The sequence below is a fragment of the Oryx dammah genome, unplaced genomic scaffold, assembly GCF_014754425.2.
Source record: "Oryx dammah isolate SB20612 unplaced genomic scaffold, SCBI_Odam_1.1 HiC_scaffold_4, whole genome shotgun sequence".
Classification (NCBI taxonomy): domain Eukaryota; kingdom Metazoa; phylum Chordata; class Mammalia; order Artiodactyla; family Bovidae; genus Oryx; species Oryx dammah.
Genome location: NW_024070188.1, coordinates 74,133,757 through 74,154,901, shown reverse-complemented (window position 1 = coordinate 74,154,901; position 21,145 = coordinate 74,133,757). Strand labels below are relative to the sequence as shown.

Sequence of the window (21,145 nt, the reverse complement as noted above, 5' to 3'; positions counted from 1 at the left end):
CCGTCACACGCGGCATGACAATTCCATGACCCAGCCGACTACCGGGATCAAAGATGCCTCTCACCTCCTACTCACAGACTGACTCATCCTGCGTGAACCTCTCATGCATATCAATGGACAGACTCTGATTGCTCAGAGTCGCTAAAGTCTCTGCTCCCCTTCTAGCCTGGCTAATTAGCCTTGACATCCCCATCCTTGATTTCTACAAAGCCCACTGCGTGCTTGCTCAGTGGCTCCATCATGTTCAACTCTTTGCAACCCCATGGACTGTAGCCCACCAGGCTCCTCTGTCTATAGTATTTTCCAGGCAAGAATACTGGAGTAGGTTGCCATTTCCTCCTCCAAGGGATCTTCCTAATCCAGAGATTGAACGTGTGTCTCCTGCATCGGCATGTGGATTCCTTACCACCGAGCCACCTGGGAAGCCCTACAAAGTCCACTTGCATACTTCAAATCCAAGTAATAGCCAAAGCAAAATTACTTATTTTCTTCATGTTTTACATAGAAATATCCTTTTTCTACCTATCAGCTCTATGTTAATATCAACTACATCAAAAATGGCATCTATTGAAGTGGAAAAAATGAAAGCACCATTCTGACTAGTCAATCACTAATCCATTAGTGTGGGAATTTCAATTATACTGCTGTGTTTTCTAAAGGGCCCAAGTCAGGAAAGATTTAAATGTCAAGAGTCCACAGTTTGGCATATGAATCAAAATGGGGAAATACAAGTCTCTTTCTTCCTAACCAGGGAGCCACACAGGATGAAACCATGGACCCAAAGACCGTGACAGAACAATATCACTTCCGTGAAATCAGCAGATTCTTTCAAACCTGCTCTTCAAATTAAATAATGTAAGAATATCATTATCAGTGCATTTGGGCATTTTATGTGATTAATATGTAATGGAGAAGTATTGCCTTATATGGAGCCAGATTCAACCAGCATGTGGCAAGCTTCATGTTACGTGCTTTCCTACATACCCTGACTTCTCCACTTATTAACTATGTCACCTGAGGCAATTTACACAGGCTGTTCTGTGTCTCAACTGATGATCATAGTGCCAACCTCATAACTCTGCTGTGAAGATGAAATGAATCAGTGCCTGGCATGTGCTTAGAGATGACTAAGCTATTATTATTGTTGCTATCACTAATAATATTCTCATTGCAAATAGCCCTTACTAAAACCTAACGAGGTGGTTATTAACTACCTCCATTTTCATAAAGGAAGAAAAGGAGGCTCAGAGAGGTTGAGAAAATTCTATAAGTCACACAAATTTGGTGCTGGTATAAGACTCTAGATTCAAACTCCAGTTTTCTTTCCACTCCCCGGTCCCCACCCCAACCGCCAACTCATCCTTTGCAATGAGACTATAAATAGATCTGTCTGATTCAGCAAAGACGGCTTCCTTACATTTCTAACTTCAAAGAGGCATAATAATTGTATGTAAAATTCTTTTGATCAAAAAATAGTACTTCCAGAGCAGGAGACTTGAAAAGGAACAACATTGATTGTCAGGCATTCAGCTGAGATAAGTCAAAGTCCTTTAACGTCCTGCATGTCTTGCTGTGTCAAGCAGCTTAGGAAGACTGGCAGGATGGAAAGAAAGAACACAAGATCAGGTGTCCGAAACTCAAGGATAAGTCACGGGTCCCTCTGCTCACTGCTGTGAGATCTTAGACAAGTCACCCAAATTCTCTGCTTCAAGTGATGGTTGTGAGGATTAAATAAGATAATACTTGTTCCCTCAGTGTGAACTCTAGAGCTCGGGGGAAACACAAGCTATTATTTTTATCATTACAATCCAGGTGCCAGTAAACGCTATTTCTTGTGCACATAAGCTTAAAGACAAAACTATCCAAACTTTTCTGAAATGATCCTTTAATACATCAATGACCTTGATTGAAATTCCCTAGCAGTTTACACCATTTCCATTCTTAGGAACCATGAGCTGAAAAAGGGGGTAAGACAGGCTCCCTCTTAAACTCCAGCACCTTTTCCTTCCTTCTTCCTTTGGGACTCTGAGGAACATACAAATACCACACCCTCTCATCTCATAAGCCTCCTCAAAGAGACCAGCTCAGTTCAGCTGCTTAGTGTATCTGACTCTTTGGTGACCCCATGGACTGCAGCATGCCAGGCTTCCCTGTCCATCACCAACTCCCAGAGCTTACTCAAACTCATGTCCATTGTGAGTCAGTGATGCCATCCAACCATCTCATCCTTTGTCGTTCTCTTCTCCTCTTGCCTATAACCTTTCCCAGCATCAGGGTCTTTTCCAATGAGTCAATTCTTCACATCAGATAGCCAAAGTATTGGAGTTTCAGCTTCAGCATCAGTCCTTCCAATGAATGTTCAGGACTTATTTCCTTTAGGATTGACCAGTTTGATCTCCTTGTCATCCAAGGGACTCTCAAGAGTCTTCCCCAACACCACAGTTCAAAAGCATCAATTCTTCTGTGCTCAGCATTCTTTTTAGTCCAACTCTCACGTCCATACATGACCACTAGAAAACCCATAGCTTTAACTATATGGACCTTTGTCGGTAAAGTAATGTCTCTGCTTTAAGGAATACTGTTATTGCAGGAGGAAAACACCCTCCATCTCATTTAATTATAAGGAGTGTAAACACTTTTCTCCCTGAACATTGCAAAATCTGGCGAAAGGGGGGGAGGGCTGTCATACATATCCAACCTTTCTCACCTAAACACCAAAAGATGCACTTTCCCACCCAGAAGAACTGAAGAAAAAAGGGAATGATAAGTGAGTAAGGGGCATGTCTACGCCCACCAGTCTGCATCTACTCTCAGCAGCCATCCCTCACCCCTACATCACATGTTAAGTCATCGGCATAATTCATCACTTATCCTGACTAAGATTCCACTAAGCTTGTCCAACCCTTCGCAACAATTCGATACTGCTCTCCAGATATCTAATTGTTTTAACTCTTAATTTCCCAACTGTGTATAAATTAAGGAGTCCTAGTCCCTGAAGAGCTAAAGGGGGAGTCACCTGCTGCCATTCTGTCCTTACTTTGATAAAGCCTAAAGTCAGATTATCAACCCTCAGATAGGAGTTTACTGGGTCAAATCTTAAAAAAAAAATAAAACAGACAAACAGAAAAACAGAAAAACCTCTCCAGAAATTAGATGTCCAAACAGCAACAGTTTGAGAAGCCCCCTGTTCCATATGGGTGTGTGTGTGTGTGTGTGCGCTCAGTCGTGTCTGACTCTCTGCAACATTATGGACTACGGTCTACCAGGCTCATATGTCCGCGGGATTCTCCAGGCAAGAATACTGGAGTGGGTTGCCGTTTCCTCCTCCAGGGGATCTTCCTGAGCCAGGAACAGAACCTGTGCCTTCTGCATCTCCTGCACTGGCAGGTATATTCTTTACTACTGAACCACCTGGAATGCACCCCCTTCTCCATACCCACATACAATGAAAAAAAAAATCTGATATGCAACCTGGTCACTCCATGGTGAGACCCACCAATGGACAAGTTGTGCTCATACACACATATTCCAATCAGCTTACTGAGTCCTAACATTCAAACATGAATACACTGCCCAGAATTAGCAAGGATGGACAAAGACAGAGAAAAAGGTGATTCAGAGAAAAAAGAGAAAATGCAGAGAGCAGAATAATCTTCAAAAGGAAACAAAACATTGACTGATATCCTCAAAGAGAAAAAAGAAATAAATGCATCCATAATATGAGAAGAAATACTCAAACAAAATAGTGAACAGTGATCAAGAAACAGTTCTTGAATACTAAAAATAAGACAGCTGAAAATTTAAAATATGAATAAAAAGTGTAGAAGATAGAGTCAGGGAAATCTTTCAGAAAGTAGAACAAAAGATCAAAGAGATGAAAAACAAAAGGAAAAAGATAAGAAGTTAGAGGCTCCATCCAGAAGATGTAACATCTAAATAATAAGAGAACCAAAAATACAGAATATTGAGGGGAAAATTTATAAAAATAATAAATAAAAAGTTAGTTTTGAAGAGCTGAAAGGCATAAATCTTACTAAAAGAGTTTACAAATTACCCAGCATATGAACAGAAAAGAACCCACACTAGAGCATAACATTGTAAAATTCCAAAATAGGAGATAATCCAAGTTAACTGAAGGGAAAAGAATAGGTCACCTAGATTCTGAGAATGGAAACAGCTTCAGAATTCTTCACAACCGAAGTAATACAACAATAGGATAATGCCCTTAAAATTGAGTTTTAGAAATGAATTTTATCTAGAATTCTATACCATCCAAACTATCAATCAAGATACACTTTCATATATGAAAGGATTCAAAAATTTTACCTTTTATACATCCTTTCCCTGAAAGCTATTGTAGGATAATGTACTTCAACTTAAATGAGGAAGACTGAGATTTAAGAAACAAAGCATCTGACATGGGACAGCAGTAAAGAGAAGTCTCAACACAATAGCTACTCAGCAGACCCAGAGAATAATTTCTCCATATTGTTGCAAAGGGGCTCCAGGAGGAAAGTCTGGTGTGGAGTGAGTAATGATGCATTTGAGCACACAAAAAATATACTACATAGACAAAGATTCTGGAGAGTTCAACAAAAAATACCAATAGGCACTAGACAAAAATAAATGACAAGGTACTTATCAGCTCCAGGAAAAACAAACGGCTATGCAAGAAAGAAGCATTGGTAATATTTCACTGTTTGACTTATCAGTGAAAAAATTTGTTTAAATCATAATATTATTAATCTTGACTACTGGGTTAAAACAATACTGTTATATAATTCTATTGAGGGGATGGAAGGAAATGAATTGTGTGGAGACTAAGAGATCTATCATATTTCTCTTAAGTCAAGGAGTGAAAAACAGTAGTAAATTCATACTTAGCAATATAAGAGTAAACAGCAGGGAAACAGCCAAAATTGTTGTTATATAAATATACATAAATATAAAATATATACTCTAGGGAGGGGAACTAGGGAATGGGAAAGACATTGCTACTTTTTCATTATAAGCCTGTTTTGGGTTTTCAAAATTATGAATATATATATATCACATTGATTAAAAATAGATGTTTTGATAACTAAAATTTTAAAATTTCTATGAATACAGTATGTAATCAATATAAAGGAAAACTGGAGATTGTAAGAATAAAGCTCAAATAAGTAACTGACCTCAAGGCAAATGACCCTAAAACCTCCCATTCATTTAAATTTTACACTCTTAAAAGCATGCTTTCCTCTCACTTTGTAGTTATACCACTTCAAAAACAGAAGTCCTCTCATTATTGCTTTGATACTGTAAATTAACTTCAAAACACCTGATAGATCTTCTAATTTCTCTTACTTATCATAGGAGCAAAGTGCAAATACCTCTTTTACATATATTTTCATAAATGATCAAATCCTTAATTTGTACACTGGTCATTAGAGTATTCGTTAAATGCTTTGGTCTAATCAAACTAATATCCATGTGTTTTACATTAATACTTATGCTCTTGATGAATATCCACACAAAGCATAAAATTTATCCTTCCAATAAAGGCAACCATTCAATTATGAATAACAGAATAAACTTTAAGCTTTTTAAAAATACATACCTCTACACTAATAGAATGCATTCTCCAGTCATAAATCTAAAATTTTTGCTAAAATGATTCCAAACCTTCTTATAATTTCCTTTGAAGTTTGGCTTTTATATGATATAAAAGCATGCAACACACCCAACTCTATTAGTTTTAAGTCTTCCAGAACCAGACATGTTTAGGTTTACAAATAAGGAAGTCAGTGTTATTCAAACACATGCACTTCACTTATGGATATAATGGTTACTTAGTGTACACATAATCAAAACCACTTATTGTGGTTCTGCTTTAAAAATAGAGAAATCAATTTAATTAAAAAAAGAGAAAAAAACCAGCTCAAACTTGACATTTAGGGAGAGTGATTTGCTTACCTCTGTTGGTTTGTAGCAGTCTATAAGAGCTTCCTAGAAGAAAATACACAGAAGCTTTATTTTAAAATTCAACATCATTTAAGTGAAATTATTTCATTTTTATAACATTATTAACAGGGTAAATCAATATTTCATACTGACTACCAAGAATCACACTGTATTTCAGTATCTGTTAGCCCTCTGAAGACACAAAATTGTACCTTTCACTTTCACTCTTCAGAACACACACATACACATCTGTCCTTTGGGCTGCCTATGTGGTTCATAATAATCTGGATACACTTAAGTTGAGACAGCCTGTGAGAGATGGTGACAATCACATTGGACGTGGAGAATGAGAGCCTGGCTATGATTCAGTCACAAAGTAGCTTGTCTCACCTCTGCAGGCTTTGGTTATCGTTCCCTGGGAACCAGACAGGGTGACGTGATGGCAGTTAAAGCTTCTTTCAAGTAATTACTTTTTGATAAAAAAAATTTTATGTCATTACATTTTTTATAGAACTGGTGCCTGGGGTTTTTGCTGTTTTTGTTTTGCTTTTGTAACTTTCACAACTGGGATGCTATCATCTCCCAACTAATTTACCAACAAGAAACAAGAGCCTGGCTCTACCACATTAAACTGAGACACCAGTAATTATTAACACACTAAACATATTAACACATTTAAATGTGTCCTTTACTTGCCCCTAGTGATCATTTGTCTTCTGTGATAACTAACAGCCATTAACAGTAATTATCAATGAACAGTGAGAACCATGGCAGGTCAAAGGTTAATTGGTTTTAGAAACTCATGAATGCCGATTTTAAAATGATAGATTTGACTTCCTGTGGAAAGGGAAATAAGTATTTTTTTTGCTCTGGACAAAGGAAATGGGGGAATCTCAATATCCATTATATTAGGTGAGCATGAACCGAGAAAAGATATTTTATTAGAATTATGTTGTAAACAATCTTATCTAGAAATGAATTTCATGAATGGTGGTATAATCCACAACTGCAAGACCAGAATCCTGGGTTTAGGTATTCCAGTTCTAGCTCAGCCCCTCTCCTTCTCATACAATTGTGGGACATGCTTTCCTTCTCTGGCAAAAGGATCTCTGGTGGCAGAACCATCCCAAGAAGTTGGAGCGGAAGAAACTCATATCCGTAAGGTGTTGTAAGATCTGACTGTAGTCAGGTTCTTTGGGCTGTTTTATCCCCAGATATGCAGTTTATGTGGGTGAATACTCAGCATCCTATTGATTCCCTCTGCAAACTGCCATTGCCCAAGTGCTGGTACCAATACCACCCGAGGGCAGGATCAGTGAGAGCCACGCTCTGGAGACCCAAGTGGATTCAAGCATTCATCAAAGGATCTAGATTTTGAATACTACTTACTCGTAATTTTAAAGCCCTCTCTTCTTCACTGTCTGCATCAAGAAGATCATCAATGTCAATTTCCACATCGGGCATTTCTTCTTCCTGGGGGACAAATATGGAAACATTCTATTTAGTAAGATACTGCATTGTATCGAACCAATGTCGCCGAGTCATATAGATGTGCTGACAATTAACGGGGGTGGGGGCACAGGGAAGAGACTAGGAGGAAGAGGAGGGAAAGAAGAAGGAAGGGGAAGTAGGAGACAGAAAGGAGGAAAGAGAAGAAAAAGGAAGAAGAAGTGGGAAGGGGAAGGAGGGAAAAGGAACAGAGCGGGGAGAGGGAGCAAAGGAGACGTTAGTATCACGAAGCGCAGACACTAATGCTGCCTCAACAATGAGGATTTCCCACTTTCCGAGAGGAAATTGCCTTTCTGAGTTTTTAATGGAGGGTTGATCAATTATAGGAAGAGTAGTGTGACTTGCAGCTTCCCACCCAACATCTATACTTCCCTTGGTGACTACTTTGTCTGTTTTCAGAGGGTGGGGGGTTTACGGGGGGACGTGGATCTGCATCTCCCTTCCTAGCTCTGGGTCTGGAAAAACCTGAGTCCACCAGGGGTTTCTGAGCCAGGGCTCTTGGGTTAGTGTCACCCCAGCCCCAGTTACAGACTCGATGCTCTTTCAACAGCAGCATCCTGGCTGGAGAGCGGGCTGAGGCAGCCCGTTACCTAGAAACTGCTGCAACCATTGTGCAACCGTGAAGGGAGAGTCTGACTCATGGTGGGCAGACTGGGGAGAAGTAAGAAAAGAGGGTTCTAGAAAATGTCGCCTCTGAAGCCCACCTACATTCCAGTAGAGCCCTATTATTGTGAATCGAGTTTAATATTCCTGCAGCCAAAGACATCCCGTCCATAACAGAGGCGAGGAAGTGCAGCGGCAGTGCACCGCCTGATCTGGAATCTGACCTCCAGCGCCCGGTCAAACCCGGCTCCCTCTCCTCTCTGTTACCTAATATTCCCCACGTCTCGGTCTGAGAAAGCGGAGAGAAAGATCGCATTTAGAAGAGTGTTTTAATTTCGCACTTCCGCTTCCCATGAGGAGTCACCTGCATGCCAACTCGTCCCAGCCTCAGGGATGGCGAGGTGTATTTACAGAAGTCAGAGAGAAACTCGTGCGTGGACACCTGTGCGTCCACCTGGGCTTCGCTGCTCTGTGCCAGCTGCATTGGCTGGTCCTCAGAGGCAAGGCTGACTTTCTGAGAATTTCCTTTCTAGCAAAGCGCATTTTTTACTAGGTAATGGTGCTCAACCATTCTTTTTCCTGCTCCTGCACAAAAGTGAGGACCCAAGTGTTTTGAGGAAACTGAGGCAGATGATATACTACTGTGAAATAATAAGAAAATGTTTATTGCTGTCTGTATCCCAGTTCCTGACACAGAGCTCTTCAAACCCTTGTAAATAGTGAAAGTGAAAGTGAAGTCGCTCAGTCATCTCCAACTCTTTGCAACCCCATGGACTGTAGCCCACCAGGCTCCTCCATCCATAGGATTCTCCAGGCAAGAGTACTGGAGTGGGTTGCCATTTCCTTCTCCAGGGGATCTTCCCAACCCAGGGATCGAACCCAGGACTCCCACATTGTAGGCAGATGCTTTACCATCTGAGCCACCAGGGAAATCCTTGTAAATCCTTATGAATAGGTGACTATTGTTTTTTTTTTTTTTTTTGGTTTGTTTTTTACTATTATAAGATATGAAGTCAATATTGGAAAGTTCACATAAAGCAGAAGGAAAACTGAACCCAAAGTAGAGGGGCAAGTCTAAGATGTTAGTCTTATTAAAGTTAAAATCTCTTTTTAAAATTGTTAATAATACTAACAAAAAATGGGAAGGAAAAAGCAAGTCTCCTTAGAGAAGTCAAATGACCTCAGAACTGGGTAAGAATGATTCTTGCTGGAAGGTAGGGATAGGAATAAAATTAAAACATAATCACCTGGCCTTCCAGGACATCAGAAAAGAAGTACAGGGTTGGAGGTATGTATCTGCCTATAGGAATATTTGACAGAACCTTACAGGCCCTAAGACTCAGTCTACATGAGGCAATGAACACAGCATCACTGTGCTCCACTTAGAGCTGGCTGGGCTGCTGAGCCTTTTCCTTCCTTCCCTGGAAGCCATCCAGCCCACACTTTTATCCAGCCAGTCTGTCTCTCAGGCTGGTACAGAGCTATTCTTTCAAATGAGATAACCATTTTTAAGCCCTCCCCAGGGCTTTGGAAGCAACAGTTAGAACTGGACATGGAACAACAGACTGGTTCCAAATAGGAAAAGGAGTCCGTCAAGGCTGTATATTGTCACCCTGCTAATTTAACTTATATGGAGAGTGCATCATGAGAAACGCTGGACTGGAAGAAACACAAGCTGGAATCAAGATTGCTGGGAGAAATATCAATCACCTCAGATATGCAGATGACACCACCCTTATGGCAGAAAGTGAAGAGGAACTAAAAAGCCTCTTGATGAAAGTGAAAGAGGAGAGTGAAAAAGTTGGCTTAAAGCTCAACATTCAGAAAACGAAGATCATGGCATCTGGTCCCATCACTTCATGGCAAATAGATGGGGAAACAGTGTCAGACTTTATTTTGGGGGGTTCCAAAATCACTGCAGATGGTGACTGCCGCCATGAAATTAAAAGACGCTTACTCCTTGGAAGGAAAGTTATGACCAACCTAGATAGCATATTAGAAAGCAGAGACATTACTTTGCCAACAAAGTTCCGTCTAGTCAAGCCTATGGTTTTTCCAGTGGTCATGTATGGATGTGAAAGTTGGACTGTGAAGAAAGCTGAGTGCCACAGAATTGATGCTTTTGAACTGTGGTGTTGGAGAAGATTCTTGAGAGTCCCATGGACTGCAAGGAGATCCAACCAGTCCATTCAAAAGGAGATTAGCCCTGGGTGTTCTTTGGAAGGACTGATGCTAAAGCTGAAATTCTAGTACTTTGGCCACCTCATGCTAAGAGTTGACTCATCAGAAAAGACTCTGATGCTGGGAGGGATTGAAGGCAGGAGGAGAAGGGGATGACAGAGGATGAGATGGCTGGGTGGCATCACCAACTCGATAGACATGAGTTTGGGTGAACTCCAGGAGTTGGTGATGGACAGGGAGGCCTGGTGTGCTGCAATTCATTGGGTTGCAAGGAGTCGGATACGACTGAGCCACTGAACTGAACTGAGGGCTTTTGAACTGTGGTGCTGGAGAAGACTCTTGAGAGTCCCTTGGACTGTACAGAGATCAAACCAGTTCATCCTAAAGGAAATCAGTCCTGAATATTCATCAGAAGGACTGATGCTGAAGCTGAAACTCCAATACTTTGGCCACCTGATGTGAAGAGAACAGACTCCTTGGAAAAGACCCTGATGCTTGGAAGGATTGAAGGCAAGAGGAGAAGGGGGCAACAGAGGATGAGATGGTTGGATGGCATCACTGACTCAGTGGACGTGAGTTTGAGTAAACTCTGGAAGATGGTGAAGGACAGGGAAGCCAGGCATGCTGCAGTTCGTGAGGTTGCAAAGATTCGGACACGACTGAGCAACTGAAGAAAGTGCAGAGCAGAGAGATGGGGACAGATGTGGCCTCCACTGGGGGAGGATGCCGGAGGAGCCCAAGGCTGCACTCCACTCAGTCAGGATGCTGGGGAAGACCACACTGACGCTTCCCCATGTGGGTGCCAGTCTCCCTGTTCATCATCTACCTTTCACACTGGTATTTTCTTGCTCCAGTGCTGCCTGTGCTGACTTCTTATATTGTGTATATTTGACATTGTGGTTGAAAGGAAGACTGTGGGTGGAGAGGGGAGACATTTGGGGAGCCACAAAGAGCAGTGTGGCTCTCAAGGGGCTGCCAGACTTTCCACAGTGAAAGGACTGGTGGGAACTGACACACCAACAAAGAAACTCACTGGATGACGGGACAACTGGCAGCCCATGAACACAGATTGCAGCTGGGAAGACGCAGTGTGGAATAAATGACGCCTGAACACATGGACCCTCCCTGGAGCCAGTGAAGACTGACGCCACGGCACACACGGTGCGGATATTCTAGCAAAGGTGGTGCAAGATTAACTCACCTAAGCCCGCAGCTCAGCACGACTTTAATAACCACCATATGAGGGCAAAACACCGAGAACCCGTTTCAGCTGATGCTATTCAAGAAAAACCAAGAAAAAGCGAGAACCTCACAAGTTTCAGTCAGTGTATACAGCCTCGCCCAAAGTTCCCTGACTCCTCTCTCAAAGCAGTCATGAGTTCAGTGATTAGACACGCTTTGGGTGCAAAGTATGCATTTATGTCACGGTTTAATGAAATCAAGTAGAGGAAACAGGATATAGAAACTCGCTCAAGTAATTACAGCTGAGGGGAGCTCCGTGCCTGCGCTTCTGAAAGGAAATAAAAGAACAAATGAACAATGCCCTTGTCAGCACAGCACAGCACAGGTTTCCCTGCAAACATCGTTCAGCTTTGAGGCCAAATTTGGTCAAACAAGCTTTTACTTGCACAGCGGCAGAGTCTCGCCTACATGGCAGCGTCTGCAATTAGGTGTCCTCTCACCACGACTGTACCGGGCTCCCCAAAGGTTCTGACCTCATTTGACCCATTTCCCCCACCCTTGAGGTCTGGGCCATCCAACGTGGCCACCACATGTGGTATTTATGTTTAAAGTCACTAAGATGAAATAGAATTCAAAATCTGGTTCCCCAGTCACCTTAGCCACATTTCAGAGCTCAGCTACCACACGTGGCAAGTGACATGGGGTCTTTCATTTCACTGGACACCATGGCCCTAGGGTCCGCTCACTCTCTGGCCCAGACAAAGCAAAGCCCCTTCCCCTCTTAAAGGAGCTTGACAGGAATAAAGAAAACAGCCAGCATCCCAAGGTCACTGCCATGCCCCAAGGGCATATAGCTGAGAAATCCTGGGTTTGGCTTTCTAAGTGGGAAGGTTGATGCAAACCAAGTATTTACTCGTTGAGTAATTATACCGAATCACTAGGTATCAGCATTTTTTACCAACCGATGAGCTTCTCAGGACCCCCACCTGCTTCTCTCAGAAGCCAGGAGGAGGTCAGGCTGAGTGTGTGGGCCAGAGCAGAGCGTGGAGCACAGAGCAGGGTGGATTCTGAAGGTTGGTGATACTGAAACCAAAGCCCCGGGGAGGACAGAGAGATGGGGCCATGGAGGTACAGGTGGGAAGACAAAACAGATCTAGCATCAAGCGTAGAATCCTGCATATATTTGGGGTTTAATCATTTTAATGAAGAGTGTGGACATAGTCCAAATTCAATTGATGTTCTCTTGAGCTCTATCTTCTGTGTAAAGCAGTATCAGTGAATAACCTTGGGGACAGATCAGGTCACTTACAAGGAAGAAACTCCACCCATGACATACTCTGGTTTGCCAGAATTTAGTTGTGTTCGGGGACTTCCCTACACTAAAAATAGATATGCCAACAGGGGCTCAGGTGACAAGATATGAAACAACCTCTTCAGAGTGGCTGGGTAAGTCACCAGCTAACATCATCCCCACCGAGTCAGAGATCTTCCTATTGGTACCCTCAGAACGAAGTCCTTGATCACGTGTGTGCACCCTTCTGGTTAAGAAAGTATCCATTGAGCGTTCACCATGCGTGAGGCTCTGTGTGTCAACCCTGTGAGGCCCTGCCCTGGAGAGGCAGCCGACACACAAAAACAAAATAATATCCAGAGGCACCAAAAGACAGACAAACCAAAGTGCTTTATGATGAAGGAAGGGGAACACTTCCACCTGGGGCACAGAGGGAGGGTTTCACAGAGGAGAAGCTGGCCTTGTAGAATGGCAGGATTTGGACAGGCTTAGAGGAGAGTGAAAAAGTTGGCTTAAAGCTCAACATTCAGAAAACGCAGATCACGGCATCTGGTCCCATCACTTCATGGGAAATAGATGGGGAAACAGTGGAAACAGTGTCAGACTTTATCTTTTTGGGCTCCAAAATCACTGCAGATGGTGACTGCAGCCATGAAATTAAAAGGTGCTTTACTCCTTGGAAGGAAAGTTATGACCAACCTAGATAGCATATTGAAAAGCAGAGACATTACTTTGCCAACAAAGGTCCATCTAGTCAAGGCTATGGTTTTTCCAGTAGTCATGTATGGATGTGAGAGTTGGACTGTGAAGAAAGCTGAGTGCCAAAGAATTGATATGTTTGAACTGTGGTATTGGAGAAGACTCTTGAGAGTCCCATGGACTGCAAGGATATCCAACCAGTCCATCCTAAAGGAGATCAGTCCTGGGTGTTCATTCGAAGGACTGATGCTGAAGCTGAAACTCCAATACTTTGGCCACCTCATGTTAAGAGTTGACTCATTAGAAAAGACCCTGATGCTGGGAGTGATTTGGGGTAGAAAGAGAAGGGGACAACAGAGGCTGGCTGGCATCACTGACTCGATGGATGTGAGTCTGAGTGGACTCTGGGAGTTGATGAAGGACAGGGAGGCCTGGCGTGCTGCAATTCATGGGGTCGCAAAGAGTCGGACACGACTGAGCGACTAAACTGAACTGAACTGAACTGAGAAGGGGACAGAGAGCACCCAAAAGAGACAGGATGGTACACAGGAGGCAAAATACCAGAATTATTCTAAATACCGGGTACAGAAAGGGAGTCAGACTGCTCTGGGCTGCAAATATTAATACTAATGCCTATGAAAGGCAGAAATGAGAGCTGAGGCAGGTGGGAGTATGGAGTATGAGTGCAACAGACAAGAGAAAACATGCCCCATGGAAAAGTAGCAAAAGAAAAGAAAACAAAAACAAAAAACTCAAAACCCTCCATTCCCTACTACTGCAACCTTTTAGGAACAAATGCTCAGTGCTACCAGATTTTCCAAGTTTTCAGAAAAGTTGAAAAGATGGATTTTTTAATGTTAAAATATCCTGATTTTTTTTCCAGTTGGCTTACAAGTCCTTAAAATATTGTGAAAGACAAACAAAATCCATCCCTTCATGTTGCCAGCCTTTCCTTGCAGACTGTAGCAACGGAGGGCTCTAGAGCAAGAGTGGGGAATAATGTTGGGAGAACTGGCCCAGCTGCACAGTCCCGGCCCAGGGGCCCAGGGGCTCAGGGTAGGGGGTGGGGCTGCTGTTGAGAGGCTGCTGCACTCATCTGTGGGAGCGAACAGGGCCTGGATGCCAGTTGAGGCAAGAATGGAAAGATTTCAACAATGATAAATAGGAAGGGGAAAGAGATGCAATTTGGAGATGAAATGGAAGTTGGAAGAGGGAAAGAGAAGATGGTGGTTTCCAGCCTGAGAGGCTTTTTGTTTTGTTTTGCTTACAATTTCTTTCTTTCTTTTTAAATTTATTTTCTTATTTGGTGCTGGGCCAGATCTTTGCTGTGGCATGCAGGATCTTTAGTTGCAGCGTGTGGGATCTAGTTCCCTAATCAGGGATCGAACCTGAGTTCCCTGCATTGGTGGCTCAGGATCTCAGCCACTGGACCACCAGGGAAGTCCCAAGCCTGTGCAGTTTTGAGGAAACACACAAAGACAGGCCATGCCTCAGACCCTGAAGACACCTCACAAACCAAAAGGCAGTTCAGAGGGCAGCTATCTCCAGCAGCCCCACCCCTAAGCAAAAGGGGGACCCCCACGCTGCCACATCCCCGTGCAGGCAGGACTCCGCAGGGCCCGTGACCACCCCCGGCTCACGCACCAGGACACAGTGATGCAACCTCGTATTGTGTTCCTGAAACACAGACGGCCTGTGGGGAAAACACACACACACACTCATACACTGCTAACCAGAGATTTTACACCATGAACCACAACAAGTGTGGTGTCAGCTGTTAGAAAGTACAAATGCTCACCTCCCTCCACAACAGGGAAGGCGGCAGGAAGGAAGATGCTAAAGCCACTTGAAAACCCTCAAGCCCTTTGAAAACGATGGTTTTTAAGCTCCACCACACAGCCGAAGGGCTTCCCGAAAGGGACAGTGGCTCATTGTTCTCCACAGTCTCCGTCCCAAAATAAGGACGTGAAGAGCCCTGAGGTTAGAGTGTTGTGAGCATGGTGCCGGCGAGGGAGACATGGCAGCGGGCCGGGTGGGTACTCGCCTATTCTGATACCCGCACTCCCCAGGGTTCCCCTCCACAGGCTTACGGGGAAACTGGAGGAGGAAAAACCAAAGAAGGTCCCCACTCCCAGGGACTATGTGAGCGTTATTATTTTCTCTGAAAATATTTACATTTCATGTTTTCATTAATGACAGCCCAAAACCATTTCTGTAAGCAAGCACATTTATTCTAAGAATTATCTGGATGACCATCCCATAACTAGATCCAGCTCTGTGTTTATCATCAAGCAGAATTATGTTAATGGCCTAAGGAGAAAAAAGCCAACAGGTAGATTTAACACTGACTCATTCACACCAAGTGAGGCCCCAAGCCACTGCTCAAAAGATTGTGCTGCCCACAACTCTGCCTTGCTGTTGTGTTAGTGGCTCAGCTGTGTCAGACTCCTTGTGACCCCATGGACTGTAGCCCGCCAGGCTCCTCTGTCCATGGAATTCTCCAGGCAAGAATACTGGAGTGGGTAGCCATTCCCTTCTCCAGGGAATCTTCCTGACCCAGGTATCAAACCCATGTCTCCTGCATTGCAGGCAGATTCTTTACCATTTAAGCCACCAGGAAAGCCAACTGTGCCTAATTTCCCTTACAGAAAGAATGACATCAGCCATCTGTCAATTCACATTGTACATACGAGTTGGTTGGGTACTTTATGTTTAATTTGCAATTTTGATTTTGTAGTCAGAAGACCCATAAGCATAAAAAGTTTATGCTTGGTTGTAAGCAGCTTATATCTAAATATTATCATATTAAACCTTTAAATCACATCAGAGTAAACCTTTAAAGCCCTAGAATTTGTAAGAAAGTTTTCTACTTAAAAAGGAGCCCAGCCTACCCTAAGGCATATCACTGTGAAATATCAGAACACTGGAGATGAAGCGGAGATCTGGGAAGCTTTTAGAAGGAAAACAGGTCACACACACACAAGGACAGAAAATCAATGTCATCAGGCTTCCCAACAACAGTGCTGTGAGCTGGAAGCCAAGAGAACAAACGTGCCAAGATCCTAAGGGGAAATGACGCCCCGGACTGTCAACTAAGAGACAGGGAAAAATCACAGACATTTTATGATACATCAGGTTTTATATCTTAATATGTTTACCTCCTGTTTCAGGAAGAAATGCTCCAGTGAAACAAATAAACTAAAAGAGTCATCTGTCGCTGTGGACCATGGAGGCCAGAGGGCGTACAAGGATCAGGACTGAGGAGGGGGGCATGAAGAAGTGGGAAGGGATCAAGACTGAGTGGGGAGGCGTAAAGAGCTGGAAAGCTGAGTGAAAGGAGAGGAGATGAGCCTCTTTTTAATACGGGCACCAGATCCAGTCCCTGATGGGCCCACATCCACCAGGCACTTTAGAGGAGCTGGGTAGGAGAGTCCTGTAATAGAACTCAAAGGGTTAAACGAGCACACACCATTCCAGGTTCACCACTGACAATCCCGTGTCACTAGCACAAATCTAATACACGCTTGGCTTTTGCTTTTTTGAGTTTGTTTACATCTCCTTTTACTTGGATTGCCTTCCCATTAGGTCACCACTGAGCACTGAATCCAGTTCCCTGTTCTATACAGTAGGTTCTCATTAGTTATCTTTTTTATACATAGTATTGATAGTGTATATATGTCAGTCCCAGTCTCCCAATTCTTGTTTTGAAAGTTAAGTAACCTTCAAAGGCTGAAGCTTGCTCTGAGCCAAACAGCAAAATCCACCAAACTCCTCCTTTAAAAAGATTAGAACAGCCTGACTGGGCTTCACCCTGTGATAAAGCGAAGGGATGATTTAAATAATAAGCTGAGAGGCTGCCCTCCTTGCCTCCCGGGTCAGACATCCCTCTATCCCACACTCCCCACAGCTAAGGTTCATTTCTGGGGTGTCAGCGCGTACACACAGCGGTGGCAGGAGAGAGCAGGAAAGCCACAGGGCATACCCCATCCCCAGTGCCATAGGCAGCGTGTCTCCCTCTCGTCCTGCTCAAGGAAACACTGTGATACCAGTGAGCAAGACTGACGTTACTTCACAACACCTAGAATATATTTTAACTTTCTGATAGTTCACCAACTTTACTTGGTACTTTCACTATTATCATTGAATAAATTATTTGAGATACATCCTTGTGTCATAGCAATCCAGTTGAGAACTGTCACCTTGCTCTATTCTTAGTCACTCAGTCATGTCTGACTCTTTGTGACCCCGTGGACTGTAGCCCACCAGGTTCCTCTGTCCATGGGGATTCTCCAGGCAAGAACAGTGGCATGGGTTGCTATGCCCTCCTCCAGGGGATTTTCCCCATCTAGGAATCGAACCTAGGTCTCCTGCATTGCAGGTGGATTCTTTACCATCTGAGCCACCAGGGAAGCCCAATCAACAATACAAAACAGGGGTTTCCCTGGCGGTCCCGCGGTTAAGACTCTGTACTTCTGGTCTTTCCAGTAGTCTCATACGAATGTGACAGCTGAACTGTAAAAAAAGCTGAGCACTAGAGAAATGATACTTTTTAGTGCTGGAGAAGACTTTTGAGAGTCCCCTGGAAAGCAAGGAGATAAAACCAGTCAATCCTAAAGGAAATCAACCCTGAATACTCTTTGGAAGGAATGATGCTAAAGCTGAAGCTCCAGTGTTTTGGCCACCGGACAGCTGACTCCTTGGAAAAGACCCTGATGCTGGGAAAGATTGAAGGCAGAAGGAGAAGAGGGCAGAGACAGTTGGATGGCATCCCCAATTCAATGGACATGAACTTGGGCCAACTCCAGGAGACAGTGAGGGATAGGGAAGCCTCGTGTGCTGCAGTCCATGGGGTCAGGAAGGGTCGGATATGACTGAGCGACTGAACAACAAGTTCCACTGAGAGGGGCGCAGGTTCCATTCTTGATCAGGGAACTAAGATCCCACACACTGCACAAGGTGGCCAAAAAATAATAATAACAATTTTAAAATAATACAAAACAAATGCCAGCCCAGAGATATAAAGATTCACACTACTGGTCACAGGAGGATACTCCAGATCTAGGCACATTTACACTGGGATTTAACACCCCAGGCAAATCCATGTGACAGCCATTAATATTTACTGAGGCCCTGCTATTTGTCAGAACTTTCTAGATGCAAGGGTTAGAGAATGAATTATGGACAAAAATACTTGCTCTCAAGGAGACTGAACCCTGATGGGGAAGACAGACAATAAACCCCTAAGTACAATATACACAAATGGTGATAAAGGGGGTTCCCTGGTGGCTCAGACAGTAAAGAATCTGCCTGCAATGCAGAAGACCTGGGCTCATTCCCTGGGTAGGGAAGATCCCCTGGAAAAGAAAATGGCAACCCACTCCTAGAGATTCTTGCCTGGAGAATCCCAAGGACAGAGGAGCCTGGCAGGCTATAGGCCATGGGGTTGCAAAGAGTTGGATATGACTGAGTGACTAACACTTTCAATTTTAATTCAAACCTCAAGGGGCGAACTTCTATACGAGCAGCTGCATGGGTTAACAAGATGGGCTGAGCCTGAGTGCTTTTCTAGGTGCGTGCATAAAGGCACCCTACTGAGCTTGGGTGGGTGTGATGGTGGCTGTGAGCCACTGGCAATGCAGGACACTTGGTGTGCGTGCCCAGGCCAGAGGCAACCTAGATACTAGGAGCTGCCCGGGGAAGCAGCAAGTCAGTGTGGAGTCAGCCGAGGGGTTGCACCCCAGTTCCCTTCCCTCCCCTCTTGGCACATTGTTCCCCCTCCACAGGGCTCTGAGGAGCTGGTCTTCCCCACCCTCAAATCTCTGCCCTCTCTAAAACATTTAGCAATTCGTTTTAACAGAAGATTGTCCTTGAAGAGATAATGTAGCTCTCCAAACACAGTTTTAAAAAAGGGCTCTCAGAGTCAGGGCAGAAATGACATTATGTGTCCCATCCTTGGTCTCAGTGGTGATGAAAGGACACCAGGGGGATCTGGGTGACCAGGGCTCAAAAGCTGCCTCTTTCCACACAGGCCCAGGTGGCCCTGCTTCTCAGCACAAATGAGACCCCTCCAGCAGGTGGCAGGAAGTGGCACAGGGCATTGAGTTTGGAGAGAGACAGGCCTAGGTTTAAATTCTGTTCTTGTCCCTTACAACATGCAAATCAGGCAAGATAATTCATCTCCTGACCCGGGTCCCCTACATCCATAATCCTCAGGGATGAATAAGCCACTGGCCTGAAGGTGCCCGGCTGGGTAGCGCAAACTAACAGATGATAACATGACCTCAGAAAGTGCTCAGTTGACTGGGTGCTTCTGATTGCTGGATTTCTCTTTAAAAAATAAAGCTCAATGTGAAAGTGTCTTTCAAGGAATCCTTCATTCCTGATGCCTGAAAAGGGCAAGTGAAGACCTAACACATCAGCAACTCGTTCAAAAGCACAAGAACTCAAAGGAAGAAAAAAGAAAGGAAATATAAACAAAAATCTCCAGATGCCAAGCTTTCTCAAAACAATAGCCCTTGGTTCCGCATTTCTGCATGTGAACATTAAAGGTGCATGGCTGGCTGCTAACAGCACCAAAGTGACAAGAAGAGGGAGGGGGAGATGGCTCCTAATAAGGGATTTGAAACCAGCGATGGCTGAGGTAGATGGCAGAGATGGCAGGGACAACCTTCTCAGCCGTGGCACACCTGAGGATGGGGAGGACAGGACGTCCTAAAGGCTCCAGATACAGCAGGTGGACGGCCACCATCCTCACGCCCCCGTGCTGACCGACAGCAATGCCTCACCTCTGACCCTCACTTTCCACGGCAGCACCTATGTCACGAGGAACACCACACGTAAGCGGGTCCTGAGGGAGGTGGAAGACCCAGACATGAAGACACCATAAAAAGACGAGGGACTGGGCAGCTGCAAACTACGAGCAAGGCAACTCAGCAATGACTTCAAATCGGTCCTGGACTGCAGGCAATGACTGAGGGCGCTGGGGAAGAATAAAGGAGTGTTCTAGAACAGGGCTGGTGATGCCCAAAGAGAGCAAGAGGCCACAGCCATGCAGCCTGTCTCTAGGAAGTCATACTTGTCTGTGTCCCATTTCTCATTTTCAGTGATTTGGCCAGAGCTGTCTTCTGATGCAAGATGGCATACACTCTCCCTTGCAACAAAACTACTTAGGTGCCAAGCTGAACTGTTTTGGCTAGAAATGCTCAATTTATCCCCAGGGTGTTACAAAGGCATTGATAACTCTAAGTCTGGTACAACCCCATTCTTAGAGAAAAGGCAGTTCTCCCATGCTACCAAAATTTTCACTGAATCATTCAGTGGGAATATGGAGTCACTGTGGTGTCTTATTTCCTGAACATGAACACTGAATCCAATCATTTTCCAGTTCCTATCTTGGGAAGGTTCCTAAATCAGCTATGGCCAAATGTCTCCAGGGCTGAAGGTGCACAGAAGAGCAAGATGGAGGAGAAAACGATGTGGAAATGCCACTTGGAAGAGAGGCCAGGCACCGAAAAGAAACTGTGATTCCCATACGGAGACCTCCAGGTGCAGATGGAATTTGAAAGATTTGGTGAAATGAGCTACCAAGTCATGAGAAGACATGGGAGAACCTTCATGCTAAGTGAAAGCAGCCCATCTGAAAAGACTCCAACTATAGGACATGCTGGAAAAGCCAAAACTATGGAGACAGTAAAAAGACCAGTGGATATCAAGGGCTCACAGGAAAGGAGGGATGAGTGG

At 44.1% G+C, this 21,145-nt stretch overlaps 1 protein-coding gene across 1 annotated transcript in view; it reads right to left on the bottom strand.

Moving 5' to 3' along the window:
* PPP1R14C (protein phosphatase 1 regulatory inhibitor subunit 14C) overlaps nucleotides 1–21,145 on the bottom strand; it is an 87,067-nt gene that overhangs the window by 12,935 nt on the left and 52,987 nt on the right. Inside the window, exons 2-3 of the mRNA XM_040238679.1 lie at nucleotides 7,330–7,413; nucleotides 5,953–5,985 (exon numbers count right to left, since the gene is read on the bottom strand). Coding sequence (XP_040094613.1) covers nucleotides 5,953–5,985; nucleotides 7,330–7,413 — 117 coding nt within the window. The remainder of the gene's footprint in view (nucleotides 1–5,952; nucleotides 5,986–7,329; nucleotides 7,414–21,145) is intronic.